Source organism: Mobula birostris, chromosome 4 (genome assembly GCF_030028105.1).
Source record: "Mobula birostris isolate sMobBir1 chromosome 4, sMobBir1.hap1, whole genome shotgun sequence".
Classification (NCBI taxonomy): domain Eukaryota; kingdom Metazoa; phylum Chordata; class Chondrichthyes; order Myliobatiformes; family Myliobatidae; genus Mobula; species Mobula birostris.
The window spans coordinates 197,946,370-197,973,458 of NC_092373.1; the positions used below are offsets into that span (position 1 = coordinate 197,946,370).

Genomic DNA, 27,089 nt, shown 5'->3' on the forward strand with positions numbered 1-27,089 from the left:
GTAAAGGGGATTATTGTAGATGGGTAACAGATGGTCAGCATTCATATGGTGGGCCGAAGGTCCTGTTTCTATATTGTATGATTCTATGCATTATTGCTCATATATCATCCCTAGTTCTCCCCAACCACCAGCACTGTGAGAGCACCTTCATCAAGTAGACATCTCACCAGTAGCTTCCCAAGCACAGCAGGATGGCCCATTCAGAAAGTTAATAAAAGAAAATATAAAGAGAAGTTTCTGGGCTGTGAGTGGGCTTTTCTCTTTGGAGTGAAGGATGAAGACAGGTGACTTGATAGAGGTGTACAAGATGATTAGTCATAGTCATAGTCATACTTTATTGATCCCGAGGGAAATTGGGTTTCGTTACAGTTGCATCAACCAAGAATAGAGTATAAATATAGCAATATAAAAACCATAGAAAATAAATAATAATATGTAAATTATGCCAGAAAATAATTCCAGGACCAGCCTATTGGCTCAGGGTGTCTGACCCTCTAAGGCATAGCTAACTTAGTCCTGACAAAGGGTCTCGGCCTGAAACGTCGACTGCACCTCTTCCTACAGATGCTGCTTGGCCTGCTGCGTTCACCAGCAACTTTGATGTGTGTTGCTTGAATTTCCAGCATCTGCAGAATTTCTGTTGTATGGGTAGCCAGAGACTTTTTCCCAGGGCAGAAGCGACTTGAGCATAATTTTAAGGAGGACAGATATGTATGATGCCAGAGGTAGTTTTTTTCACAAAGACGGTAAGTGGTGAGTACATAGACGTGCTGCCAAGGGTGGTAGTGGGTGCAGACATATTGGGGCACCTAAGGAACTCTTAAATAAGCACATGAATATAAATGTGCCAAAAAGAGAAAGATACAGCGAAATCAAAACATACAGTGAAATGTGTTGTTTGCGTCAGCGACCATCTGCTGGGGGCACACTTCCAGCACCAAAATAGCATGCTCACTACTCACTAACCCTAACCGTACATCTCTGGAATGTGGGAGGAAACTCATGGCGAGAGGAGAATGTACAAACTCCTTACAGACAGCACCAGGAATTGTACACCAATTTCAAAGCTGGCTCTTTGAAGTATTATTGTAATCACAAGAAGGTCTGCAGATGCTGGAAATCCAAAGTAACGCACAATGCGGGAGGAAGCCAACAGGTCAGACAGCATCTATGGAAATGAATAAACAGTCGACATTTCGAGCCAAGACCCTTCTTCAGGACTGGAAAGGGAGGGGGAAGACGGCAGAATAAAAAGGTGGAGAGCAGGATAGCTAGAAGGGGATATGTGACACCAGATGGGTAGGAAAAGGAAAGGGCTGGAGAGAGGGAATCTGATAGGAGAGGAGAGTGGACTGTAGTAGATAGGGAAGAGGAGGGCACCCAGGGGGAGGTGGTGGGCAGGTGAAAAGAAGTAAAAGGCCAGGGTGGGGAACAGAGGAAATGGAGTAAAGCATTCAGCTAACTGCTACACTACCATATTTCATGAACTGATTATAACCGTAGCTTATATTTGCACTTCAACAGGTGTGGATTCTGGCATACCAGACCATCACCACAGCCACTGCATTGTTCCCATTTGATGCATTCACCCATTATATTTGAAACAAGGTGATCCCTGAGATCTTTCTCCATTTCCCAGGGTGCTCTAGTGACCACACCTCTGAGTTGGAAGGTAACACGCCAATGTAATTTAACGTACGTATTGTTATTTGCAGGTTGGAGCCACCACTGCCGAGGAAACAAAGCTCTCGTTCCCTGGAGAGATCCCTGGAAGGCATGACGAAAGAACTCGAGGATAAGAAGGGGATAAGGACCAGTGGAGCATACATCCCAGTCAAGTCACCCATGTCTGCTGCACCCCAGGATATCACTGAGGTGAGAGAATTTGACAGGCAGGTTCCATGGAAGAGGTAGACTCCTCTTCTGAACCTGTAGCAAACCTTTGAAAAACTGGCTCATCTACCAGCAGAGATATTTAAAGCATCCTTAGCCACAAGATAGACTATAAGACCATAAGATGTGGGAGCAGAATTAGACCATTTGGCCCATCGAAACTACTCTGCCATTTCGTCAAGGCTGATCCACCTTTCCTCTCAGCTCCAGTCTCCTGCCTTCTCCTCATATCCCTCGTGCTCTGACAAATTATGAATCTATCATCTTCTGCCTTAAGTATACTTGAACACTCTGCCTCCACATCTGCCTGTGGTAAAGAATTCTACAGATTCACTGCTCTCTGGCTAAAGAAGTACCTCATTATCTCTGCTATAAAAGGACCACACACCCCTATTTTGAGGCTGTCCTCTGGTCTCAGACTCTCCCACCATAGGAAACATCCTCTTCACATCCACTCTATCAAGACCTTTCACCATTTGATAGGCAGCATTGATATTACCCCTCATTCTTCTGAATTCCAGTGAATACAGGCCCGGAGCCATCACATGCTCTTCATATGACAAGCCATTAAATCCTGGAATCATTTTCATGAACCTCATTTGAACCCTGTCCAGTTTCAGCATATCCTTTCTAAGATAAACTGCTCACAGTGCTCCAGGTGAGGCTTCACCAGTGCTTCATAAAATTTCAACATTACATCCTGCTTTTATATTCCAGTCCTCTTTAAATGAATGCTTAAATTGCATTTGCCTTCCTCACCACAGACTCAGCCTAAAAATTAACCTTTAAGGAATCCTGCACAAGGACACTCAAGTTCCTTTGCACCTCAGTTTTTTGTATTTCTCTCCAATTTAGAACATTATCAACCCATTCATTTCTTCTGCCAAAGTGCATGGCCATTCACTTTCCAAAGCTGCCTAAGACCTTCTGTAGCCTCTCTACTTCCTCAAAACTACCTGCCCCTCCAACTTGCTCCATATCACCTGCAAACTTTGCGACAAAGCCATCAACTCCATCATCCAAGTCATTAACATGTATCGTAAAAAGGATCAGTCTCAGTACAGACCCCTGTGGAATACCACTAGTCACCGACAGGCAGTCAGAAAAGGCTCCCTTTATTCCCAAACTTTGCCTCCTGCCACTCAGCTACTACTTCATCCATGCTAGAACCTCTCCTGTAATACCATGGGCTCATAGCCTGTTAAGCTGCCTCATGCATGGTGCGTTGTCAAAGGCCTTCTGAAACTCCAAGTACACAACGTCAACCGATTAACACACACAAAATGTCCGAGGAATTCAGCAGGCCAGGCAGCATCTTTGGAAAAAAGTATAGTCGATGTTTCGGCTTGAAACATTGACTATACTTTTTTCCATAGTTGCTGTCTGGCCTGCTGAGTTCCTCCAGCATTTTGTGCGTGTTGCTCAGATTTCCAGCATCTGCAGGATTTCTCTTGCTTGTAATTTCAACCGATTCTCCTTTTTCTCTCCTGCTTGTTACTTCTTCAAAGAATTCCAACAGATTTGTCAGGCAAGATTTTTCTTGACGAAACCATGCTGACTACAGCCTATTTTATCTTGTGCCTCCAGGAACCCTGAAACCTCATTCTTAATAATCGACTCCAACATCTTCCCAACCACTGAGGTTAGACTAACTGGCCTATAGTTTCCTTTCTTCTGCCTTTTTCCCTTCTTGAAGAGGGGAGGGATATTTGCAATTTTCCAGTCTTCCGGAACCATTCCAGAATCTATGAATTCTTAAAAGATCATTACTAATGCCTCCACAATCTTTTCAGCCACCTCTTTCAGAACTCTGGGATGTACACCATGTGGTCCAAGTGACTTATCTACTTTCAGACCTTTCAGTTTCCCAAGAACCTTCTCCCTAGTTATAGTAACTTCACACACTTCATGACCCCTGAAACCTGGAACTTCCACCATACTGCTAGTGTCTTCCACAGTGAAGACTGATGAACATACTTATTCAGTTTGTCTGTTAGTTTGTTCTCCCTAATTACTACCCATTACAACCTCTCCAGCATAACTTTCAAGCAGTCCAATATCCACTCTCGCCTCTTTTTTACACTTTATATATCTGAAGCAAATATAGGTATCCTCTTTAATATTATTGGCTAACTTACTTTTGTATTCCACCTTTACCTTCTTAATGACTTTTTAGTTGCCTTCTGTTGGTTATTACAAACTCCCAATCCTCTAACTTTCCACGAATCTTTGTTCTATTATACTGTATGCCCTCTCTTTGGCTTTTGTGTTGGCTTTGACTTCTCTTGTTCGCCACGGTTGTGTCATCTTTCCTTTAGAATAGTCAACATTGCTTCGTGTGTGGTAAATTATGTCTAGCCAATTTTATAGAGTGTGGCGCGTGGCCAAGTGGTTAGGGCGTTGGACTAACGAGCTGAAGGTTGTGGGTTCGAGCCTCGGCCGAGGCAGCGTGTGTGTCCTTGAACCAGGCACTTAACCACACAATGCTCCAGTCTACTCAGCTGAGAATGGGTACTGGCAAAAATGCTGGGGGTTAACCTCGTGATAGACTGGTGTCCTATCCAGTGGGGGGAGTCTCGTACTCTCAGTCGCTTCACGTCACTGAAACCGGCATAAGCACGGGCCTGATGGGCCACAAGGCTTGTGACAGACTTTAATATTTAAATCTTAGAGAGTTTTTCAAGGAGATTACTAGGAAAGTGTATGAAGGCAAGGCAGTGGATGTTGTCTACATGGAGTTTAGCAAGACATTTGAGAAGATCCCACATGGAAGGTTGGTCAAGAAGGTTCGGTCATTCAGCGTTCAAGATGAGGTAGAAAATTGGATGAGACATTGGCCGTGTGGGAGAAGCCAGAGAGTGGTAGTAAAGGGTTGTCTCTCTGACTGGTGACCTGTGACTAGTGGTGTGCTGCAGCGATCAGTGCTGGGTCCATTGTTGTTTGTCAACTATATCAATGATCTGGATGATAATGTGATTAAGTGGATCAGCAAATTTTTAGATGACACCAAGATTGGGGGTGTAGTGGACAGTAAAAAAGACTATCAGTGGGATCTGGATCAGCTGGAAAAGTGGGCTGAGAAACAGCAGATAGAATTTAATGCAGGTATGAAGTGTTGCACTTCGGTGGAACGTCCATTCCTTTAATGGGGACTGGTTCATGGACATCCGACTTCTTCCTCACGCAGACATTAATCATTTCTTTGGTCTTGTGGCTGTTGATTGAGATGTTGTTGTGGCACCACTCAGACAGATTTTCAGTCTCCCTCCAATATGCCGACTTGTCACCACCTTTGATTCGGCCAACAGTGGTGTAGTCTGCAAAATTAAATGTAGCATTGGAGCTGTACATAGACACACAATCACAGAAGTTTAAAGTGAGTAGAGCGTGCGCTAAGGACAAAGCCCTGTTGTGTACCTGGATTAATGAGGAGCCATGTAAAAACAGTCTTGATACGAGGTCTCAAGATGAAACAGCAACAATTCCTGCTCCCCACCCCCAACCCCACAGATGCTACTTAGCCTGCATTTCAGCCAACAGATTGTTGCTTAATATAGAAATGGGCACTTCAGTCACCACGGGTGGCAAAACACCCTTTGTACACTAATCCTTCCTTAACCTATTTTATCTATCTATCCTGCATTTGGAGGACTGTCCATGTTTGTGGCTGGGTGGGAGGGAGGATTGAGGCTAGTTTTGCCGTGGTTCTTTTGTTGCTTGTTTGTTCTGGTTTATTGTGTACATTGTGGGTATGTTGTGCTGAAGCCAGAACGTGTGGCAACGCTTGCGGGCTTGCCCACAGCACATTCTTAGGTATGTCGGTTTCTAATGCAAACGTTGCATTTCACTGTATGATTCGATGTTTTGAACCTTTTATTCCTTAAGATCATAAGATAAACAGTAGGAGCAGAATTAGGTCAGTCAGCCAACAAATCTATCATGGCATTCTAAAAGGTGTTGAGGCTAACACAGCCTCAATCTCATTCTCCTGCCTTCTCTCTGTAACCTGTAACGCCCTTACTTTAAATATTGTATATCCAGTGACTTGACCTTCTCAACTGGCTGTAGTAATGAATTCCACAGATTCCCTGCCCTCTGGCTAATGAAATCCCTCCTCTTTTCTGTTCTGAAGGGTCGTCTCTCTTCTGAGGCTGTGCCTTCTGGTCTTAGATTCCCCTGCTATGGAAAGCACGTTCTCCATGTCCACTCTATCTAGACCTTTCAGTATTCGACCGGTTACAATGAGATGCCCCCCTCATTCTTTTACACTCTAGTGGGTCCAGGCCCAGAGCCATTGAATGCTCCTTATACTTCCCACATTCCCATCAATTCCACCTTCCCACAGTCTCTCCCACACATCTGTACACAGGAAGAAATATACAGGTACTCAAGTCTCCTTCCACATCCCATGGACTTGCAGGTTGGAGACACAAGAGGATGCAGACGGAAATACAAAAGTAACCACCAGGAAGAGCAGCATCTGGGAGGGGAAAGGGGCAGTCGTCGTTTTGGAGGGGTAGATCCCCTTAATGGAGAATCCCTGTGCGTGACTTTATCACGGGGAGGCTAATGTATGGGCAGCCACCATGCAGCCTTTGGCAAATCGGGGTCAGGGTCCAGGGGTACGGAGTGCGAGGTGACTGGGGACCTTTCAGTGCTGTAGCCTTCCTCCGCCTTCACTGCTGTTGTGATGTTTCATCATCTTCCGCCAGCTCCACTGCTGAGGTCTTGGTTGGATTGCTCTTTGTCTGGAACCACCCCCTTAACCCACTTTGGATCAAGACACTAGGTCAGCATCCAGGACCGTCCTCCCAATGCACAGTCTCAGTACCAAGGCCAATTAGCCTACCAACACTTCATCGTTTGTTTGCGAGCAACTGGCGTAGCTGAGAGTGTCTTGCTGGCTGTGAGCACAGTGTCATTGCTGTTACATCATTCAACTGGCAGATCTACACTCAGTGGCCACTTTATTAGGTATGCCTCGTTAATGCAAATATCCAGTCAGCCAATCACGTGGCAGCATTTCAGTGCATACTGCGAAAGCATGCAGAGCTGGTCAAGAGGTTCAGTTGTTGCTCAGGTCAAAAATCAGAATGGGGAAGAAATGTAATCAAGATGACTTTGACCGCGGAATGATTGTTGGTGCCAGACGGGGCAGAAACTGCTCATCTGCTGGGATTGTCACATACAACTGCCTCTAGAGTAGGGGTTCCCAACCTTCTTTTGTGTCATGGCCCCCATCATTAACCGAGAAGTCCAAAGACCCCAGGTTGGGAACCCCTGCTTAGAGTTTACAGAGAATGGTGCAAAAAAAAAACCAAAAAACATCCAGTGAGTGGCAGTTATGTGGGTGAAACCACCTTGTTAATGAGAGAGGTCAGGGGAGAATGGCCAGACTGGTTCAAGCTGACAGGAGGATGACAATAACAGAAACAACCACACGTTGCAACAGCGGTGTGCACAAAAACATTTCTGAATGCACAATACATTCAAACCTTGAAGGAGATGGGCTACAGCAGCAGCAGAAAACCAAACTGGCTTCCACTCCGGTACCTAATAAAGTGGCTACTGATTGTATATTGTCACCATCTATGATGAGGAGTCTGCATGTTGTCACTGGGCACTACTGGCTGATTTACTTATTGGCTCATTACAATAAGAAACCCCTACGGGGACACTGCAGGGTGGGGAATGAAGCGGAAGCGAAGTTGAAATGGTGTTGATGATGTCTATTTCTGTCCTTTTCTAGGAACCTTCAAGGTTGGCTCAACCCTCAAGCAACTCAATTGAAAGAATTCCAGAGCAGCCCGCCAAGGAAATCAATACAGGTGTGGACCATTTTGGAGAGGCGCGAGGTGAGAAATAGTTGCATTAGCAGTTCACAAAAACCAAATCAGAGATGGCAGCAACTTCAATTCAACGAGTAACCATTGACAACTCTGAATTCGGACAGGTTACTAGGTCGTAATGATTAAGAATCCTCTTGTAACTAGTAGAAATGGAGCAATTTACCAACAGCTTTGCCGTACCATGTGTTAATATTTGCCCAACCTCTCCCTCCCATGTAGGAGGCACAGTAGCATAACATCTTACCATGCCAGCTGTAAGATAGGGCATCAGTTCTGCCCCCATTTGTAAGGAGTTTATACACTCTCCCTGTGACTATGTGGATTTCCTCTTTGTGCTCTGATTTCCTCCCAACTCCAAAGATTTGGATTAGGTTAGTGAGGTTAGGGTTAGTGAGTTATGAGCATGCTGTATTTGTGCTGGACACGTGTGCCATCCAGCACAATCCTGACTGATCTGATTTTAGACAAATGACACATTTTGCGCTTTGTTTCAATGCACATGTGACAAATAAGCAAATCTTTATTCCTTTTATCTCTCCCATTATGAGTAGTCGAAGATTGGCGGAGTGTTAACACTTATTTACTTAGGCCCTTGCTCCCAGTGCAGCCAAGGTCATCAATGATTTCCCAGCTCCATCACCTTCGGAAGTCGATATTATTTTTATGGAGTTCATCAATGTTTCTGTAATCCATTGTATCCACTGTACAGGGGATTGGCCTATACAGTTTCACCAGGGCCCTGTTGGCTGGCCTTACTCGTTTCCACCTCTCACAACAGGGAAATAGGGTTGGACTTTGAGAGTTAAGTTCCTCCCGTGCCTCATTTGTTGCATCGGGTGGCAACTTTGCCATAGCTTTAGCATTTGTCTGATTTATTAGGCTGAATTACTACTTCGACACTCAACCCAGCATGGATGGAACTCCCATGCGAGGAGCTGGCCGGATATCACAGACAGATATTGTGGAGAAGATGTCAGAAACAAGTTAAAGTCCAGTTTATTGTCATATTCACAAGTACATGTATGCACAGGTGTAATCTTTTAAAAATAAGCTTTATTTGATAAATATACATTGAAGTATATAGCAAAGCCATTGTTTGTGTCAAGTCAGACCAACGAGGATTGTGCTTTGCAGCCCACAAGTGTCGCCACACTTCTGGCAGCAACATAGCTTGCCCACAACTCACGAACCCTAACCCTGCGACAGTGGAAAGTGGGAGGAAACTGGGACACCCGGAGAAAATCCACGCGGTTTCAGGGAGAATGTAGACTCTCCTTAAAGGCAGCAGCGGGAGTCAAACCGTGATTCCCGCCAGTGCCGTAAAGCATGGCGCTAACCGCGCCACGGCAGCAGCATCAGAAACACAAATCAAGCATAAATTATGCACATTTTTTTTTTTTAACAAGAAAGAACACATTAGACCCAAAACAAAAGCAAGGGAAAATTGGAGTGCCAAAGCTGGAAAATAAACTATTTTCGACAACGTGAGTGTGATGGTCCTTAACACCTATTTTACTGCTGACCATTTCACAGGATATCCAGTTGTTGTGATCAATGGGTTCAGTGGGCAGGTGAAAAGCTCCAGGCCCCCACCTTTGCCCAGGAAGATTAACCCAAGCTTGCTGGAGAACTTCAACCAGGACACAGTGGATCCTCCGTCCTCACCGGTCTTTCCGGGATCAGGCAAAGAGCAGTCCCAAGTTAAGGTGAGGAGGTAATTGTTGTTGATCAAAACGATGAGAAGTGAGAGGTAAAATATGAAAAGGAGGTGACAGTCAGGTTGGCCGCGATGCCATTGGAAGCCAGAACAGACTCCAAGGGATTGGCCAAATCATATAACATATAACAATTACAGCAACGGAAACAGGCCACCTCGGCCCTCCTAGTCCATGCAGAATGCTTACTCTCATCTAGTCCCAATGACCTGCACTCAGTCTATAACCCTCCATTCCTTTCCTGTCCATATAGCTATCCAATTTTACTTTAAATAACAATATCGAGCCTGCCTCTACCACTTCTACTGGAAGCTCGTTCCACACAGCTACCACTCTCTGAGTAAAGAAGTTCCCCCTCGTGTTACCCCTAAACTTTTGCCCCCTAACTCTCAACTCATGTCCTCTTGTTTGAATCTCCCCTACTCTCAATGGAAAAAGCCTATCCACATCAACTCTATCTATCCGCCTCATAATTTTAAATACCTCTATCAAGTCCCCCCTCAACCTTCTACGATCCAAAGAATAAAGACCCAACTTGTTCAACCTTTCTCTGTAACTTAGGTGCTGAAACCCAGGTAACATTCTAGTAAATCTCCTCTATACTCTCTGTTTTGTTGACATCTTTCCTATAACTCAGTGACCAGAACTGTACACAATACTACAAATTTGGCCTTACCAATGCCTTGTACAATTTTAACATTACATTCCAACTCCTATACTCAATGCTCTGATTTATAATGGCCAGCATACCAAAAGCTCACCACCCTGTCCACATGAGATTCCACCTTCAGGGAACCCCTGCTCCTGATTTGAATTTTCACATTAAATAAAATGCTCATCTTTCCATTTGAATTCTTCTGTTGAACATTTCTCGTTCCACTTTTCGCTCAGTTGTTACCCTCTGATGCAGGGGTCCCCAACCTGGGTCTGCGGCCCCTTTGCTTAATGGTATTGGTCCATAGCGTTTAAAAGCTTGGGAACCCCTGCTGTAATGCAGTCAAAAATGTCCAGGCGGGACATTGACTGACAAGCTTTATGAGTCCAAAATGATGCAATATTACAGAACAGTGCAAAGGTCTTATATGTACAGCTGGGTGCCCAAGGCTTTTGCACAGTACTGTGTAATGGTTAAAATAGTAATGTGGTTGACTATTAGCTTTGTATTAGCTCAGTAGTATTAAAAGTTATTTGGTAACTAGAAAGATAATTTACAGTACTGTGCGAAAGTCTTAGACACCCTAACTATATATATATATATATATATATATGTGCCTCAAACATTTGCATAGTACTGTAGCTGCTTTTTATCTATTCACTAGCTTGGTCACTATTTATTACTTCTACTTTCCCGATGTCCTTAAGGTTTTTAAGAGAGTATTTAAGGTCTGCCACTTTGCTGATGGTTTGGGTCACAAATAGGATGAGTCCATTCAGCCAATCAGGTCCATACTGCCACTCAGAGCTATTTCATTTCCCTGCTTATTTTCCTGTAACCTGTACTTTCTCACGTCATCAACTCTCAAAAGTTTTAGAGAGGGTGCAGAGGAGATGCTGCCTGGAGCAGAGAGCACACCTTAAGGGGGTAGCTGGCCAAGCTAGGGCTTTTCCCTGTGGAGTGAACGAGGATGAGAGGTGTACAACATGATGAGAGGTAGATCGAGACTTTTTCCCAGGACAGAAATGCCATTAAACCAGAGGGGGCATAACTTTAAGGTGATGAAAGTGTAGGGGGAAATATCAGAAGTAAGTTTTTTTTTATACAGAGAATGGCAAATGTGTGGGACGTACTGCCAAGGATGATGGTAGAAGCAGATAGATTAGGGTCATTTGAGAAATCCTTAAGATAGCTCTCCATTTTAAAAAAAGTCATCCAAGTGCCTATGTGGAAGGGAAGGGTTAGATTGATCTCAAAGTACATCAAAATCTCAGCATGACATTGCGGGCCAAGGGCGTGTACTGTGCTTTAATACTCTGTGTTCAGAAATTAACCATTATGTCTGTCTAAGCTAACCAATCTGCCCACCTTTGGCCCATATCCGTCTAAACCTTCCCGGTCCAAGTACCTGTCCCAATCATTTCCTCTGGTAGCTTGATCCCTGTACCTACCACCATTTGTTTAGGAAGTTGCCCCTCAGGTCCCTCTTAAACATATACCCTCTAGTTACTGATTCACTTTCCCTGGGGAAAAATACTGTGTTGAGACACCCTGTTTAGGCCCTTAATCTTTCTAAAGTCAGAGGCTGGGACGTAACAGGTGGAAGTGACAAAGGGCTGAAGCTGACAGAATCTGATTGGAGACAATGGTGGAACAGAGGGAATGAGATGAGGAGGAGAACCAATAGGAAGGATTGTGTGCTGGTGGACAGAGGAAGAGAACTTTGAACATAGAACACACAACAATACAGGAATAGGCCCTTTGGCCCACAGTGTTGTGCTGAATCAATTAGTAATCAAATGGCTAACTAAACTAATCCCTTCTGCCTGCACAATTTCCATATCCTTCCATTTTCCTCATATTTATGTGCAAATCTAAGTTCCTTTACGAAAGGGGTTCCCACCCCTTTGCTTGGCATTAAAAAGGTTGGGAAGACCTGCTCTACCACCATCCCAGCTAGCACAATCCAGGCCCCCACTACTCTCTGTGTAAAACACTTGCCCCTCGCATCTCCACTGAAATGCATGCCCCCTGGTGTTAGGCAGGAGGATGGGGAAGTGAAAGAGATGGGGTGATGGAGGAGAGAGAAGAGAAAAAGGGACAGGGTGGGGAGTTGTGACCAGAAGTTTGTGAATTCGGTGTTCATCCCACCAGATCGGAACCTGACCATGAAGAATATGAGGTGTTGTACCTTGAATTTGCGCTTAGCATCAGCTTGCCGGTGGAGGAAGCTAAGGAGAGACATGTTGGTGAGGGGAAGGGAAGGAGAATTAATATGGCTGTCCACTGGAGATCCATGACAGACAAAGTGAGGGAGTTCAACAAAGCGGTCACTTACCATTTTCCCCAATTTTTATTGTACGTCCCCCTTTGTCCATGCGAGCTTGAGACTGTAAGTCACTTAAAGTTCTGCTTTCTCTCCTTTTGACCAGGCTGCTTGTTCTCCAACCCCCGACATTGCCAAATCCCACAAGACCCCACCGCCCCCTCCGCCACCAAAGAACAAGCGAGTGATGCAGCCCCCACCCAGCTGACAGGACCAAGACAGGAGGAGCTTTGTCACCCACTGCCAGAGACTCGGAGTACGACCAAGGGGACCGGATGACGTCAGCTGGTAACAGAACCAGAGCATGAATCATTCCCCTTCTGATCACCACCTTATTGTCCCCCATTCAGATAATACCTAAACAATGGTAAAGATTGTTCATTTTGAATAAATAAACACCTCTTTTTTGTTCACCATGATATAACTGTCACAGCTTCTTTTTCTGCACCTAGGCCACACGGGGAGGGGGGAAAGGGGTTCGGAGCTGTGGAAATCTCAATGCAGGTTGCACTGGTGATATGTCAGCAGTGGGTGGAGTGTGGCCATTTGACAGGCAGCACGTTTCTTTATCACTGCAAACAGAAACACTTGTATTGAAATGCAGGTGGCACAGCAGCGTAACCTAATGGTAATCTACTGCCTCAGTGAGGCCACTCTCAGGTCGGAGAAGCAACACCTCATAATCCGTCCCGGTAGACTCCAAACTGACAGCATGAACTTCTGGTAATCGCTCTCCCTCCCCCTCTCTATTTTTCCATTTCCCATTCCAGCTCTCCTCTTCTCCTCCCCTGACCATAATCTCCCTCAGCTGCCCCTCCTCCTCCCCTTTCTCCCATGGTCCACTCTCCTCTCCAATCAGATTCCTCCTTCTTCAGCTCTTTACCTTTTCCACCTGTCAGGATTGTGGATTGTCTTTCTTTAGTACAAGTGTAAAGGAGAACAAAATTATTGTTATTCCAGTGCAACATATAAAACACAATAAGCATCAAGAACACAATGTAAAACACAATCAATATATCACCTCACAGCTTCTCACTGCATCCCCCTCGCCTGGTTTCACCTAATACCTGCCAGCTTGTACTCCTTCCCCTCCCTACACCTTCTTCCCCCCTTCCTTTCCAGTACTGATGAAGGGTCTTGGCCCAAAATGTCAACTCTTCATTCCTCTCCATAGATGTCATTTGAGCTACTGGGTTCACACAGCATTTTGAGTGTGTTGCTCTGGCAAACTGGAAATTGTTCTGCTGTTGCCACATGTAGGAAGATACAGATAGTCTTCCATACAAATCAATTCATCACAACGGTGCAATGAACTGGTGGCAAGGTTAACAGCGGGAGCTTAATGCTGTACAGCACAAGTGGTTACGGTTTAATTCCTGCCACTGTCTACAAGGAGTTTGTCTGTTCTCACTGTGTCTGCATGGGTTTCCTCCGGGTGCTACGGTTTACTCCCACATCTCAAAGGTTTACGGGTTAGGGTTGGTGAGTTGTGGACATGCTACGTTGGTGCCGGAAGCGTGGCGACACTTGTGGGCTGCTCCAAGCACATCTTCAGAATTCGGTCGTTGAAACAAACAACATATTTCACTGTGTGTTCTGCAGTTTCGGGGTAAAGTACTATGCCAAAGTCTAAGGGTGTGACTGAGAGTGTGTGTGTGTGTGTGTATGTGTGTATATATATATATAGATAGATAGATAGATAGACAGACAGAGACAGAGAGAGAGAGAGCGCGAGACAGAGAGACAGAGACAGAGAGAGAGACAGAGACAGAGAGCGAGCGAGCGCCAGGGTGTTTAAGACTTCTGCACAGTTCTGTAGTAACTTTATGTATTACACTACTGCTGCAAAAAAAAAAATCATAGCACATGTGAGTGATGATCAACCTGATTCTGTTATGGGCCTCTATTGTGGACTAAGAGTGGGAAGGGGCCAGGGAGAGAGGAATCATGGTTGGAAAAAGGGGAAGGGAGAGGGGTGGGAGCAGAAAGCACCAGAGAGATATTCTGTATGACAAGCAGGTTTAAGGTGTCTCTGCTGATGCACAGTGATTACTTCCTGGTAGGAAACAAAACAAAGAAGATTACTCACCACTTTTTATTTGAGGCGGAGCCCAGGCCCGACAGCAAGGAAAGACCCGAGGTTTGATCAACTGAAGCACCAGGCCATATCGAGGAGACAGTGCTCGGGCCACAGATGCAGCCTATTTCCAGCATTTTCTGCTTTTATATTTTACATTTACAACATCAGCAGGGTTGGTTTTATTTTCACTCACAAAACACTGGAGGAACTGGGCAGGTTTCTCCCACATCCCTATGACATGCAGGTCAGTAGGTTAACAGACCACCATAAATTACAGTGTTTAGGTGAGTAGTCTGTGCAAATTGGATGGGAGTATGGTAAGAATACAATGGGATTAGCATCCGAAGGATCCGTTTCTATGGGCTTTGAGACTATGACCAAACCTGATCTGCTTTTTCTGACCCAAAACCACATTAACTCGTGTCTTTTGGTATTGTAATCAAAAGTGGTTACGTGTGAGGCCAGCAGACCACCGAGGATGAGTCAGGCATCATCGGCTAGTCCTCATCCATGTTTGTTGCCAACAGCGAGTCCCGGGACAATATCAGAGGTCAGCCAGTAGTCCAGATCGACCCCTGAAGGTCAACCAGAACAGACTGTAGGAAATGCACTGCATTGGTCAGGAGACGAAGGCTCAAGCAGGCACCAATCAAAAGGCAAAAAGTGATCAAACATCCCCCCTCCTCTCCCCAGAGAACTGATTAAACTCAGGCACGAGCTGCTCAAGATGCATTCAACTGAGAAACAACATATCCAGGGAAATTGATCATTTATTTGTTTTTCACATGGGGTCTAAGAAGGACAAAGCATAGTTACTGATCTTCTAATTGCAAATATATAAATTCCAGTCATTAACAACTATACAAAGAGGACTCGTAATACAGGGCAACAGTGAGGGCCTAATCAAATTCTAAGGTTCAAAGTTCAAAGTGAATTCCAGTCATGAACAACTACAAAATCAGAACTCGTAGTACACGATAACAGTGAGGGCATTATCAACTGAAAATGCTTAGGGGCAAATAACAGGAGTGTGATGCTTAAGATCTTCCTTGCTCCATAAAAGCTTTTGCTCTTTGTATACAAGTTGAGCAAGAGCCACCTGATTTCTGTTCAACTTTACGTGGATCAAGCTTCTCACAGGAAGGAGTGAAGAGTTCACACCGGGACCCGTGACTGGTCACCGGATTTCAGACTGATAATCTCTTTAAAGTCTGGCTGGAAAAGTTTGGGCCTTTCATAGACAAGCCAACAGAAAGTCAGGGAGGAACAGTGGACTTGGAACACTATTTCAAAATGAACATTGGGAGTAAGACAAGGTGCGAGAAGATTTAAGACTAATTTTCTCCTACATCGCTGCATGACTAACACATAGATTTTCATCATTATGTGCGGTGTCGTATGACGTAGGCAATCACGGTCTATGACCATAATTGTTCTCGGCAAATTGTTCAACAGAAGTGGTTTGCCATTGCCCTTTTCTGGGCAATATCTTTACAAGACAGGTGACCCCAGCCATTATTAATACTCTTCAGAGATTGTCCGCCTGGTGTCAGTGGTCACATAACCAGGACTTGTGATATGCACCAGCTGCTCATACGACCATCCACCACCTGCTCCCATGGCTTCACGTGGCCCTGATCGGGGGTGGAGGGGAGCTATGCAGGTGCTACACCTTGCCCGAGAGTGACCCGAGGGCATAACTGCATAAAAGAACGAGGGGTGGGGAAGAGATCTCATTGAAACCTATGAATTTTGAAAGGCCTAGACAAAGTTGTCATGGAAAGGAGGTAGTGGGCACAGCCTCAGAATGCAAGGGCGTCCCTTTAGAACACAGATGAGTAGGAATTTGTTCAGCCAGAGGTTGGTGAATCTGTGAAATTCATTGCCAGAGATGGCTGCAGAGGCCAAGTTATTGGGTATATATAAAGCAGAGGTTGACAGGTTCTTGATTAGTAAGGACATCAAAGGCTACGGAGAGAAGGTAGGAGAATAGGGGTGAGAGGGATAAGAAATCAGCCATGATAGAACAGCGAAGCAGAATCGTTGGTCTGAATGGTTCAATTCTGCTCCTATTCTCATGGTACTCCCTGTGATCATGTGCGTTTCCTCCCACATCCCAAAGACATGCACGTCGGTAGGTTTGCCCTTCGGTGAGATGTGGAGTTAATAGGAATGTGGGAAAAACAGTTTACTGGGAAAACTATTTGAGGGACGGGATTATTCTCTGAGCTGGAAGAGAGTGGATGGGCCAAAACAATGTTGTTGTGGTAAAGTTTTGGTTAAAAAGGTTCCCGGCAAGACTACTGCTGCAGGAATAGAAGAACGGAGTCAGTCCTATCGTTTTCAAAGACACCTCAATGCACCAAAGCAAATGAGTGTTGGGCATCTGTCATTATTGTTGCAATGTAAACGCAGCAACCAAACTACACACAGCAAGCTCCCACCAACAATACTGCAAGAACCACCTGTTAGGTTGGCTTGGATTGATGAGGCGAGAGAAACACTAAGAAGATCTCCACTCTGGGTTTCCTCCAAAATAATACTGCAAGATCCTTGAAACCTACTGGAAGAGGGTTTAACTTGGCAGAACAATAATTTGATATGGACTAGATGGGTCGAAGGGCCAGTTTCTGTGCTGTAATTATCTATAACTTCTCACCCGATAGTGTTGTGCAATTAAAAATCCCACCTTTGGCCCACAAGCCTTACTTCACAGGGCCTGAGAAAACGCCAAGCCAACGGGTGTGGGTGAAGCTGGCACACACACAGGTGAGCACAAATAGACGAGCGAGCACACACGGAAGGAGTCGGTGTGCATTTGTCACTGCAGTGTGGTCGCTTTTGCATGGGCAGGCCCCGAGCACAGTGGAGAGTTGCTCAAAGGGCAGCAAGTTTTCCAACACATCAAACCTATTGAGCAAAGCCACCCACCGATAGGTGGCTGGGATTGCATCTACAGAGCTGCAGAAGGGCAAACGGAATTCCGAGAAGAGGAGCAGATTAACACGGAGGCACAGACGGAGGAACAATAGAAATACTTCAGTCTGTTTAAACTTTCCTGGGTGCTGGCTAGGTCTGTCTACATGAATAGCGAGTACAGGAACTAGTATCAACCTCTGCTGGTCCTCAAGTTTGATCATTTCTTCACAGCGGGATTTCTACAGGCTACTTGAAGAGGAAGCTGCCAGTCTCCTGCCGATGTAGATTCTGAAGAGAGAGGGGAAAAGGAAGAGAGATACCGTCAAAGAAAGAATCTCTGTGGCACCCGCAGAGTCTGTGTGCAGTTGTACCTATTTACTGGAGCATGATAAATCATCTCCCCAGCAGTGAGGACAGCTTCAAAAGGCGGCACCCATCATTAAGGACCCCCATAACCCAGGACATGCCCTATTCTCATTGCTACCATCAGGGAGGATGTACAGGAACCTGAAGGCCACACACTCAACATCTCAGGAACAGCTTCTTTCCCTCTGCCGCCAGACTTCTAAACGGACATTGAACCAATGACGTCTACCTTATTATTTTTGAAATCTCTTTTTGCACTAATTTTTTTTATATATATACACACAGGTATACTTGTTGTAATTTATAGTTTGTACTTTATTATTATAAATGTACTGCTGGCAGAAAACAACAAATTTTACAACATATGCCAGTGATACTAAACCTGATCCTGATCTTCAGTGGGGAGGGGGCAACATGAGAGTGTTTAGCACCATGCTTTACAACGCCTGCAATTAAGGTTCAATTCAATTCTTCAATTCCCAACATTCTCTGTAAAGAGTTTGTATGTGCCCTCTGTGACCGTGTGGGTTCCTCTGGATGCTCCGTTTCCCTCCCACATTCCAAAGACGTGCAAGTTAGGAGATTAATTGGTCTCATGGGTGTAATTGAGCGACATGAGCTCATTGGGCCGGGAGGGCCTGTTACCCTGTTGTATCTCTAAACAAAATTATCTCAGAGCACGAGAGTCATTTAATTTGTTGTAGTCCCTCAGTGACTTGATATGACAGACATAAAGAATATTTTTTGCACAAAAGACCATAAGGCATGGGAGCAGAATTTAACCATTTGGCCCATATAGTCTACTTCGCCATTCCATCATGGCTGATTTATTATCCCTTGGAACCCCATTCTTCTGCCTTCACCCTGTAAGTTTTGACATCCTTACTAATCAAGAACATATATATCTGCTTCAAATATACCCAATGACTTGTCCTCCACATCTATCTGATTCCCCACCCTCTGGCTGAAGAAATTCATCCTCATCTCTGTTCTAAAGGGATGTCCTTCTATTCTAAAGCTGTGGCCTCTAGTCCTGGACTCCCTCACTATTGATAATATCCTCTCCACGTCCACTCTGTCTAGACCTTTCAATATTTGATAGGTTTCAATGAGATCCCCCTCATTCTTCTAAACTCCAGCAAGTACAGGCCCAGAGCCATCAAACACACCTCATCCATTAACCCTTTCATTCCCAGGATCCTTCTCACCGACCTCCTCTTAACTATTCATGTTGGTATAGACCAATTCTGAGAAAAATGTTCTGGCAAAATGTTCAGTAAGTCAGCCTCAAAGAGAACCGAACACTTACCCTACTCCCAGCATTAACAGGTGAGTTAACAGAAGCGAGGGGATGAGGAACACAACGAGCTCAGAACCAAAGAACCCTCCTTTCTTCATCACACTCGTCTTTCGGACACTCAGTCCTGATGAATATTTCGGATGTTTAAACAAGAATTCCCTAGGAGTGTCAAGAGAAAAAAAAATCATTTGTCATATCCATGCAATTAAACAATGATTATTTATTTGGAACTTAGATCTCCAATAAATTTTGGCCATGCATACAGATTTTGAGATTTTATACACAGGGTGTGGCAAGGCTAACTTACTTTTCAAAATTATCTGATCTTTTTCTTAAATTTGTGAACTCTCTTGTTCCCTACAAGCTCATGGGACCCAGGGAAAACAGTCCTAGCCTATCCAGTCCCTTCTTATAACTCAAACTCCTTACCCAGATAACATACCTGTCAATCTCTCCGCACCTAGGTCAGGTCAGAGTCACGATGGTGCTAAATTGCGACTCCTTCATGTTCATCTATGAAAACAGCTTAATTTCTACCTTTGATGTCTCTCTTTTCCCTTTCATAGTGAATGGGTTTCTGTTGAAGACCCTGACATAGAGTTACACTCAGACTTTGGTTCTTTGCGGTGGTTGGACCCCGCTCTCAGGACCTCATGAGCAGCTGCTTTTCAATATCTCGAGGACGCAGCTCAAAGATGAGCGTGCCTTCAGGGTTCCGAGTTTTCACGGCTCCATGGACGGGCTGATTCCAAGCCGGTGTTGCCAACTGAAGCATTGCGGGACAGAACAGAACATCAGGAACAGCTGTGGGAGGCTGTTTACTCGGTGAGCCATGCTCTCTTTCTGTCTCTCGTCGGTTGGCAAGAAATCGTTGCCAAGTCTCGAGTCACTGAACTTGAGGGAAAAAAAAAGGCATGGTGGACGTTTAACACCATAAATCAGTGAGTTGTTTTGTTATGCCTCCGCTCTTGTGGTGAAATGGGACACCTCTCTTTCCCTTTATGAGGGAGATAAATTCCAGGAATGAGAGGGTTAAAATATGAGGAACAATTGTCTGCTCTTGGACTGTATTCCTTGGAGTTTAGAAGAATGAGGAGAGACCTCATAGAAACATTTCGAATGTTGAAAGGCATGGACAGAGTGGATGTGGCAAAGTTGTTTCCCATGGTGGAGGAGTCTAGTACAAGAGGGCATGACTTAAGGATTGAAGGGCGCCCATTCAGAACAGGAATGTGAAGAAATTTTTTTAGTCAGAGGGTGGTGAATCTATGGAATTTGTTGCCACGGGCAGCAGTGGAGGCCAAGTCATTGGGTGTATTTAAGGCAGAGATTGATAGGTATCTGAGTAGCCAGGGCATCAGAGGTTATGGTGAGAAGGCGGGGGAGTGGGTCTAAATGGGAGAATGGATCAGCTCATGATAAAATGGCGGAGCAGACTTGATGGGTCGAATGGCCGACTTCTGCTCCTTTGTCTTATGGTCTTTAGACAATTTTATGTCAATGTTATAAATAAAGAGAGAGGGAGAGCTACTGGTATGTCAAATTGTCAAGTGAATGATTAGCTTTAGTTGCACTGCAGATCACGGTCTGCATTGGGCACCTTGCTATTGCATGCTTGGAGGGCAAACGGTGCTGATGCTTTTTTGAGGAAGTGGGTGGGGGAAGGGGAGGGGAGGGTTGTTCTACAGCTGCCTGTGCATGGGAGGGGAGTGGTGGGGGCTTCGGAGTTCTAATGTTTTAATTGTCATTCATTCTTTGGGGTACATTTCTGTTTTCGTGGATGACTGTGAAGAAAAGGATTTTAAGGATGTATATTATATACATTTCTCTGATATTAAATGGAAATATTGAACTTTAGCCAGGTGATCAGAAATAGACACAGTAAACTGAGTATAAAGGAAAAGGGTAAGGGTATTTTATTTATTTATTTTCTTTAGCGATATAGCACAGTAAAAGGCCATTCTGGCCCAAAAAGCCCACACCAGGTGAGGGGTAGTAACTGGTGGGCATCCTGTATTGGTGCTGGAAGCATGGTGATTCTTGCAGCCATCCTAAGCACAATCATCAGCATGTGTTGGCCTTTGGCACAAACAACACATTTCACTCTATGTTTTGATGTAATGTGACAAATAAAGCTGATCTTTAGAACCTGGGGCCAAGTTTTTCATGCAGAGGGTGAACAGAATGAGCTGCCAGGGGAAGTAGTTGAGGCAGGTACACGAAAGGCATTTAAAAGCTACATGGATAGGAAAGATACAGACGGCCATGGGCCAAACACAGGAAAATGGGATAAACGTGGATGGGAACCTTGGTCAGCATAGGCCAGATGGTCCAAAGGTCCTGTTTCCATGCTATACGACTCTACTGCAAATGCCAGCTCTGTCAGGAACCGGATTTATTTAATTCTCCTGTTATAGACAAGTTGAACTCATGACCCTCATGTCAGTCAGTAACCACATCAGTAGCATGGAGTCGCAAGAGAACAGACCGCAACTCACTTTGGGGGTACGTTCTCTGGTCGGCTGGACCAGTACCAGATCCACTCTGCGTGATTCTTCAGTAATTTCTCCAGCTCTATGCTCCTCTCCTGCGTCTCCTCATCAGACTGTGGAAGCAAAGGATGAGAGGTTAATCACCTCAGGTCGCAGGGCAGTCCCACCAACCAGTGGGATGAATCCACGCTCGCTCACAGAAAACACGTGCAAGAGCTTCGGCTGTTAGGTTTATACATGCATAGTGGTGCAAGAGCAAGGAGCGTAAACAGGAATGGCCCACCCACCCACTCCAGCATGCAATGTAATCCTGGCTGAATCCGCGTCACATCCACAAAACACCGAACAGCACTGATCCTTCGGCCCTCTAGGTCTCTGAACATGACGCTAAGCTCCAAATAAATCCCTTCTGCTCGGACCTGAAACGATTATAAAGCCAGTAAACTGAAAATAACGTGCCACCAGGCTTAAGGACAGCTTCGACCTCCCGCTGTTCGTAAGACTACTGAACAGTCCCACTGTTTGATAGACTCTTAACATCACGATCTACCTTGTTATGACCTTGCACCTTACCGTCTACCTGCACTGCACTCTCTCTGTAAGTGTAACACCTTATTATGCATTGTTATTGTTTTTCGAACTGATGTGATGAAATGATCTGTACAGAGAGTATGGAAAACAACATTTTACACATGTGACAGTAACTTACCAATTTATGTCTTAGCTGGCAATCGTGTCCATCTATAACAATCCTACTTACCTGCAATTATTTCATATCCATCTATGCACTGGTTCCTTAAGGTTGTTATAGCTCCCACTACCTATTAAATGTTCCCAAAGGTGTGCGTCTCAAGTAACTTCTGACAACCAAGTCCAGCTCCTGGCCTTCACGTGTGGCTTGGCTACTAAGCCCGGTGGAACCATGTCTACTGACAGGAGAAGGGACAAAGGCAGGTTACTGTCACCTTCCAACCAGTCGCTTTGGGCAGATGGGGCTCATCAGCTGTGGTTGACAGCTCATCTAGGAGGCAGAAAACTCTGAACTCAAACCTCCACTGCCTTATGGCTACACACACTCGTGAGGAAAGCTTTGGGAATATGTCCCGAGGAAAACTCTGCAGCTGGAGAAGCTAAGGAAGTCCTGCATTGAGTTTAACGCTAATTGGCAACTTCTGCAAGCAATGCTGCTAGTGCTAAACTGTATCCGTCTCTGCCATTCTTTCTGATTCATCAGCTGCATAGAGAGGGCAGCCTGCTACGCGGGCAACAGCTTGTTCTCCATATTGTACTGCCCAGGCTTGCATCTCATGTAGACAGCTGAGACACAACATCAATGGTCGACCACAACCAACAGAGGGTCTCAGTCTATCCCCTGCTCATTCAATTACCTTTTCAGCTGCCTCTGAAAAGTTGCTCCCGTTCCTGCCTCCAGCATCTCCTCGCTTTCATAAAAGAATGGGATGCATAGATAGAGTAGATGTTCAGATTCTTTCTCCACCCAGAGTAGAATTTAAAATGAAAGGGGAAGTAGTTTAATGGAGATGTGTGGCCAAGATTTTCTGCACACAGGAAGTGGTGGGTGCCTGGTACTGACTGCCAGTGGTGATAATGATATCATATCCATCATATCTCTAAGTATAAGGGGAATGAACTTCTTTGAGGATCAACACTTTGTCATGGTGGAGTTCCTGAGATCCCAAGAGTGATGCCATCTGGAGCTTAGCTCCGGGTAAGATCGCCCCTGGTGGTAAGTTCAAGGGAGAGAACCTGGGCAATCCAACCAAGGCCTCAGCAGTGGAGCTGGCGGAAGATGACGAGACATCACAACGGTAGTGAAGGTGGAGGAAGGCTGCAGCAGTGAAGGGTCCCCGGTCGTCTTGCATTCCATGTCACTGATCCTAACCCAGATCCGTCAAGGACAGTGTGATGACTACCCGTGCATCAGCTCCCCACGTCAAACAAGGTCACACACAAGCAAGCAGGGAATAATCCCTTTTGAGAACAAGTGCTCACACTGAACATGAGGAAGTCAGAGGCACACACAAAATGCTGGAGGAACTCAGCAGGTCAGGCAGCATCTATAGAGGGAAATAAACAGTCAAAGTTTCAGGCCCAGACCCGTTCTCAGGGCATCAAAGGATATCCTTTTTTTTTGACCCCGAGAGTGGTGGGTGCATGAAATGCACTGCCTGGGGTGATGGTAGAGGCAGATACATTAGAGACATTTTAGAAACTCCTAGATAGGCACATGGGTGGCAGAAGTGGGTGTGATGGACGACAGATGATGTTGGAGTTGGTTAAAACATCGGCACAACTTTGTGGGCCTAAGTGCCTGTGATGAGCTGTCATGTTTCATGTACTCTGACAGAGGCTTTGTGAGAGAGACAGGAACGTGCAGGGAATGGAGGGTTATGGATTATGTGCAGAGAGAAGGGATTAGCTTAATTTGGTATCATGCTTGGTACAGACATTTTGGGACAAAGGGGCTCATTCCTGGGTTGTGCTGTTGATTGTTCTTTGAACGCTTGACTGGAACCCATCCACATCTGTCATATCCAGGCTAGACTTCCCTGACCAACCACTCAAAGATCAGAATGTTATGGAAGAGAGGCACTGGTCACTGCATCTCAGCACCCTGTCCACACCTACCTGCGTGCTGTTGCTGTCTCCAACACTCCGAGTTTCAAACTCAGCAGAACTGTGGCACATCTGGGGGCTCATCAGTAAGGGTGGGCTGTAAAAACAGAGTAAAGAGCATCTTATAATGCACCATGGACTGATGTGGTCCTTCTGTAACCAGTTGACGTTAAACCATAGTATACTCATCAAGTTACCAGACTAGTGATCAGAGATCAGGACCATTTATCTAGAGCTTGGGAGAACATGTATCTGGGGAGAACATGTACCACAAGGCTCAAAGAGGGCTTCTATCCCTCTAGTTTAAATTTCTTGGAACAGGAATTGAAAATGGATTTGGTTTATTATTTGCGCGTGTTGCTTTGGATTTCCAACATTTGTAGAATTTCTCGGGTTTTTGATTTATGATTGTCAAATATACCAAGATCCAGTGAAAGGCTTGTCTTACATACTGTTCGTACAGAGCAAATTTGGAAGGTCAAATAATAACAATGCAGAATAAAGTGTAAAAGCTAGAGAGAAAGAGCACTGCAGGTGAACAGACCTCATGTGTGCTGTTTACCAGCACTGGTACACTAATATACTTTGCCTTCCTGCACTGCACTTTCTCTGTAACCGTAACACAATATCCTGCATTCTGTTATTGCTTTACCTTTTGTGGTATTATTCAATGTACTTACACACCCAGTGGCCACTTTATTAGGTACTCATGCACACCTGCTCATTAATACAAATATCTAATCAGTCAATCCTGTGGCAGCAAGTCAATGAATAAAAGCATGCAGACATGGTTAAGAGGTTCAGTTGTTGTTCAGGCCAAACATAAGAATGAGGAATAAATGTGATCCAAGTGACTTTGACTGTGGAATGACTGAAGGTGCCAGACGGGGTGGTTAGAGTATCTCAGAAACTGCTGATCTCCTGAGATTTTAACACATTGCAGTCTCTGGGATTTACAGAGAATGGTGGGAAAAACAACAAAAAAAAAAATCATCCAGTGAGTAGCAGTTCTGTGGGTGAAAACACCTTGTTAATGAGAGAGGTCAGACAAGAATGGCCAGACTGGTTCAAGCTGTACCTAATAAAGTGGCCACTGAGTGGACCCTAATGGACCCTAATGGACCCTAATGTGCTGCAGTGACCCTTATTCTATACTTTAGCATCTTCAGAAGTCTTGGGACTTTTCCTTTAATTCTCTGGGATCTGCGGCAATGTTAGGTCCTTCATAATTCTATACCTATCGCTTTAATATCTCAGAACCTTTGTTTTTTCAAATCTTATTATTTTTCCAAAATAAACACGAGTACATTGAAGTAAATAACACTTACAATGTCTCAAGAAAAAACATTATATAAAGATTGAAAAAATTTTGAGATGAAAAAAAAACCCTACTAAGCAAGAAAATGGGAAAAAAGAAAAATCTCATTAGGTGTTCAACCCCAGAGCCATGCGTCATACATAAAGCTTCTAAAGATAAACATCAAACTGCCAGCAAAAAAGAAAGTGCCAACTATCTCAGAACCTTTAATGTCTTTGAAAGACACATAAATGCGATGGGATAAGCATTTATCAATCACACAGACTCGTTTTTCCTGTCACCAGTCTCAGCTTTAACAAGGGAGGAGAGGCAGGTCAGAGAACAAGCCAGGGCTTGGCCACAAACAAGGTGCCAGACTCTGTCGAAATCACTCAGTTGCCCTGACTGAGAGCTTGTCCATGTATAATGAAGCAACTTTCCCACGGCAATCTATGCTCTGCTCAGCATCAATACTGCCTCTCAAAAAAAAGGGCTGACACATGCAGATCAGAGCTTCCTGTCCTCACTGGAATTTAGAAGAACGAGATGTAATCCAATTTGACAGATATGCCTTTGAGGGTGTATCCTGTGAGGGATTCACTTCAAAAGGGATATCTAGAACACAGGAGGAAAATATTTCAAAATAAGAGATTACCCAATTCTGATCAGACCATAGATTAAGGGTGAAAGGAGAAAGGGAACACGAGGGAGAGCTTCTTCACTCTAAGGGTGGAAGAAGCTGTCAGCAGAAGCTGTGGATACAGGTTCAATTTCAGTACTTAAGAGTAATTTGGATGGAAGTGCTATGGAGGACTATGGACCCGGTGGGGGTTGATGGGACCGGGCAGAATAACAGTTTAGCACAGAATAGATGGGCCAATGGGCCTGTTTCTGAGCTGCAGTGACCCTAATGGAGGTTAGGAGGAACATGGACCATAGAACCGTACAGCACAAGTACGGGCCTTTCGGCCCACAATGTTTATGCTGAGTATGATGTTAGATTAAAGTATTCCCTTCTGCCTGCATATGATCCATATCCTCTCCCCCCCCCCCCCACATTCCCTGTATGTACAGGTATATCTGCCTATTGAAAAGCCTCTGTCATATCTATCTCCACCACCTCTCCTGGCGCTGCATTCCAGGTACCCACTGCTCTGTGTTTTAATAAACATTTAGACCATAAGACCATAAGACAAAGGAACAGAAGTCGGCCATTCGGCCCATCGAGTCTGCTCCGCCATTTTATCATGAGCCGATCCATTCTCCCATTTAGTCCCACTCCCCCACCTTCTCACCATAACCCTTGATGCCCTGGCTACTCAGATACCTATCAATCTCTGCCTTAAATACACCCAATGACTTGGCCTCCACTGCCGCCCGTGGCAACAAATTCTACAGATTCACCACCCTCTGGCTAAAAAAATTTCTTTGCATTTCTGTTCTGAATGGGCGCCCTTCAATCCTTAAGTCACGCCCTCTCGTACTAGACTCCCCCACCATGGGAAACAATTTTGCCACATCCACTCTGTCCATGCCTTTCAACATTCAAAATGTTTCTAT

At 44.9% G+C, this 27,089-nt stretch overlaps 2 protein-coding genes across 2 annotated transcripts in view; one reads left to right on the plus strand and one right to left on the minus strand.

Annotated features, from left to right (window-relative positions):
- The window catches only part of LOC140196859 (dedicator of cytokinesis protein 2-like), a 1,243,024-nt gene extending 1,230,168 nt beyond the window's left edge, over window positions 1-12,856 (plus strand). Inside the window, exons 49-52 of the mRNA XM_072256747.1 lie at window positions 1,716-1,875; window positions 7,643-7,748; window positions 9,276-9,448; window positions 12,545-12,856. Coding sequence (XP_072112848.1) covers window positions 1,716-1,875; window positions 7,643-7,748; window positions 9,276-9,448; window positions 12,545-12,646 — 541 coding nt within the window. The 3' untranslated portion in view covers window positions 12,647-12,856. The remainder of the gene's footprint in view (window positions 1-1,715; window positions 1,876-7,642; window positions 7,749-9,275; window positions 9,449-12,544) is intronic.
- A 2,414-nt stretch (window positions 12,857-15,270) lies between these two features.
- Window positions 15,271-27,089, minus strand: part of LOC140196860 (BCL2/adenovirus E1B 19 kDa protein-interacting protein 3-like) — a 54,290-nt gene continuing 42,471 nt past the window's right edge. Inside the window, exons 3-6 of the mRNA XM_072256748.1 lie at window positions 24,245-24,329; window positions 21,602-21,708; window positions 19,113-19,262; window positions 15,271-17,725 (exon numbers count right to left, since the gene is read on the minus strand). Coding sequence (XP_072112849.1) covers window positions 17,677-17,725; window positions 19,113-19,262; window positions 21,602-21,708; window positions 24,245-24,329 — 391 coding nt within the window. The 3' untranslated portion in view covers window positions 15,271-17,676. The remainder of the gene's footprint in view (window positions 17,726-19,112; window positions 19,263-21,601; window positions 21,709-24,244; window positions 24,330-27,089) is intronic.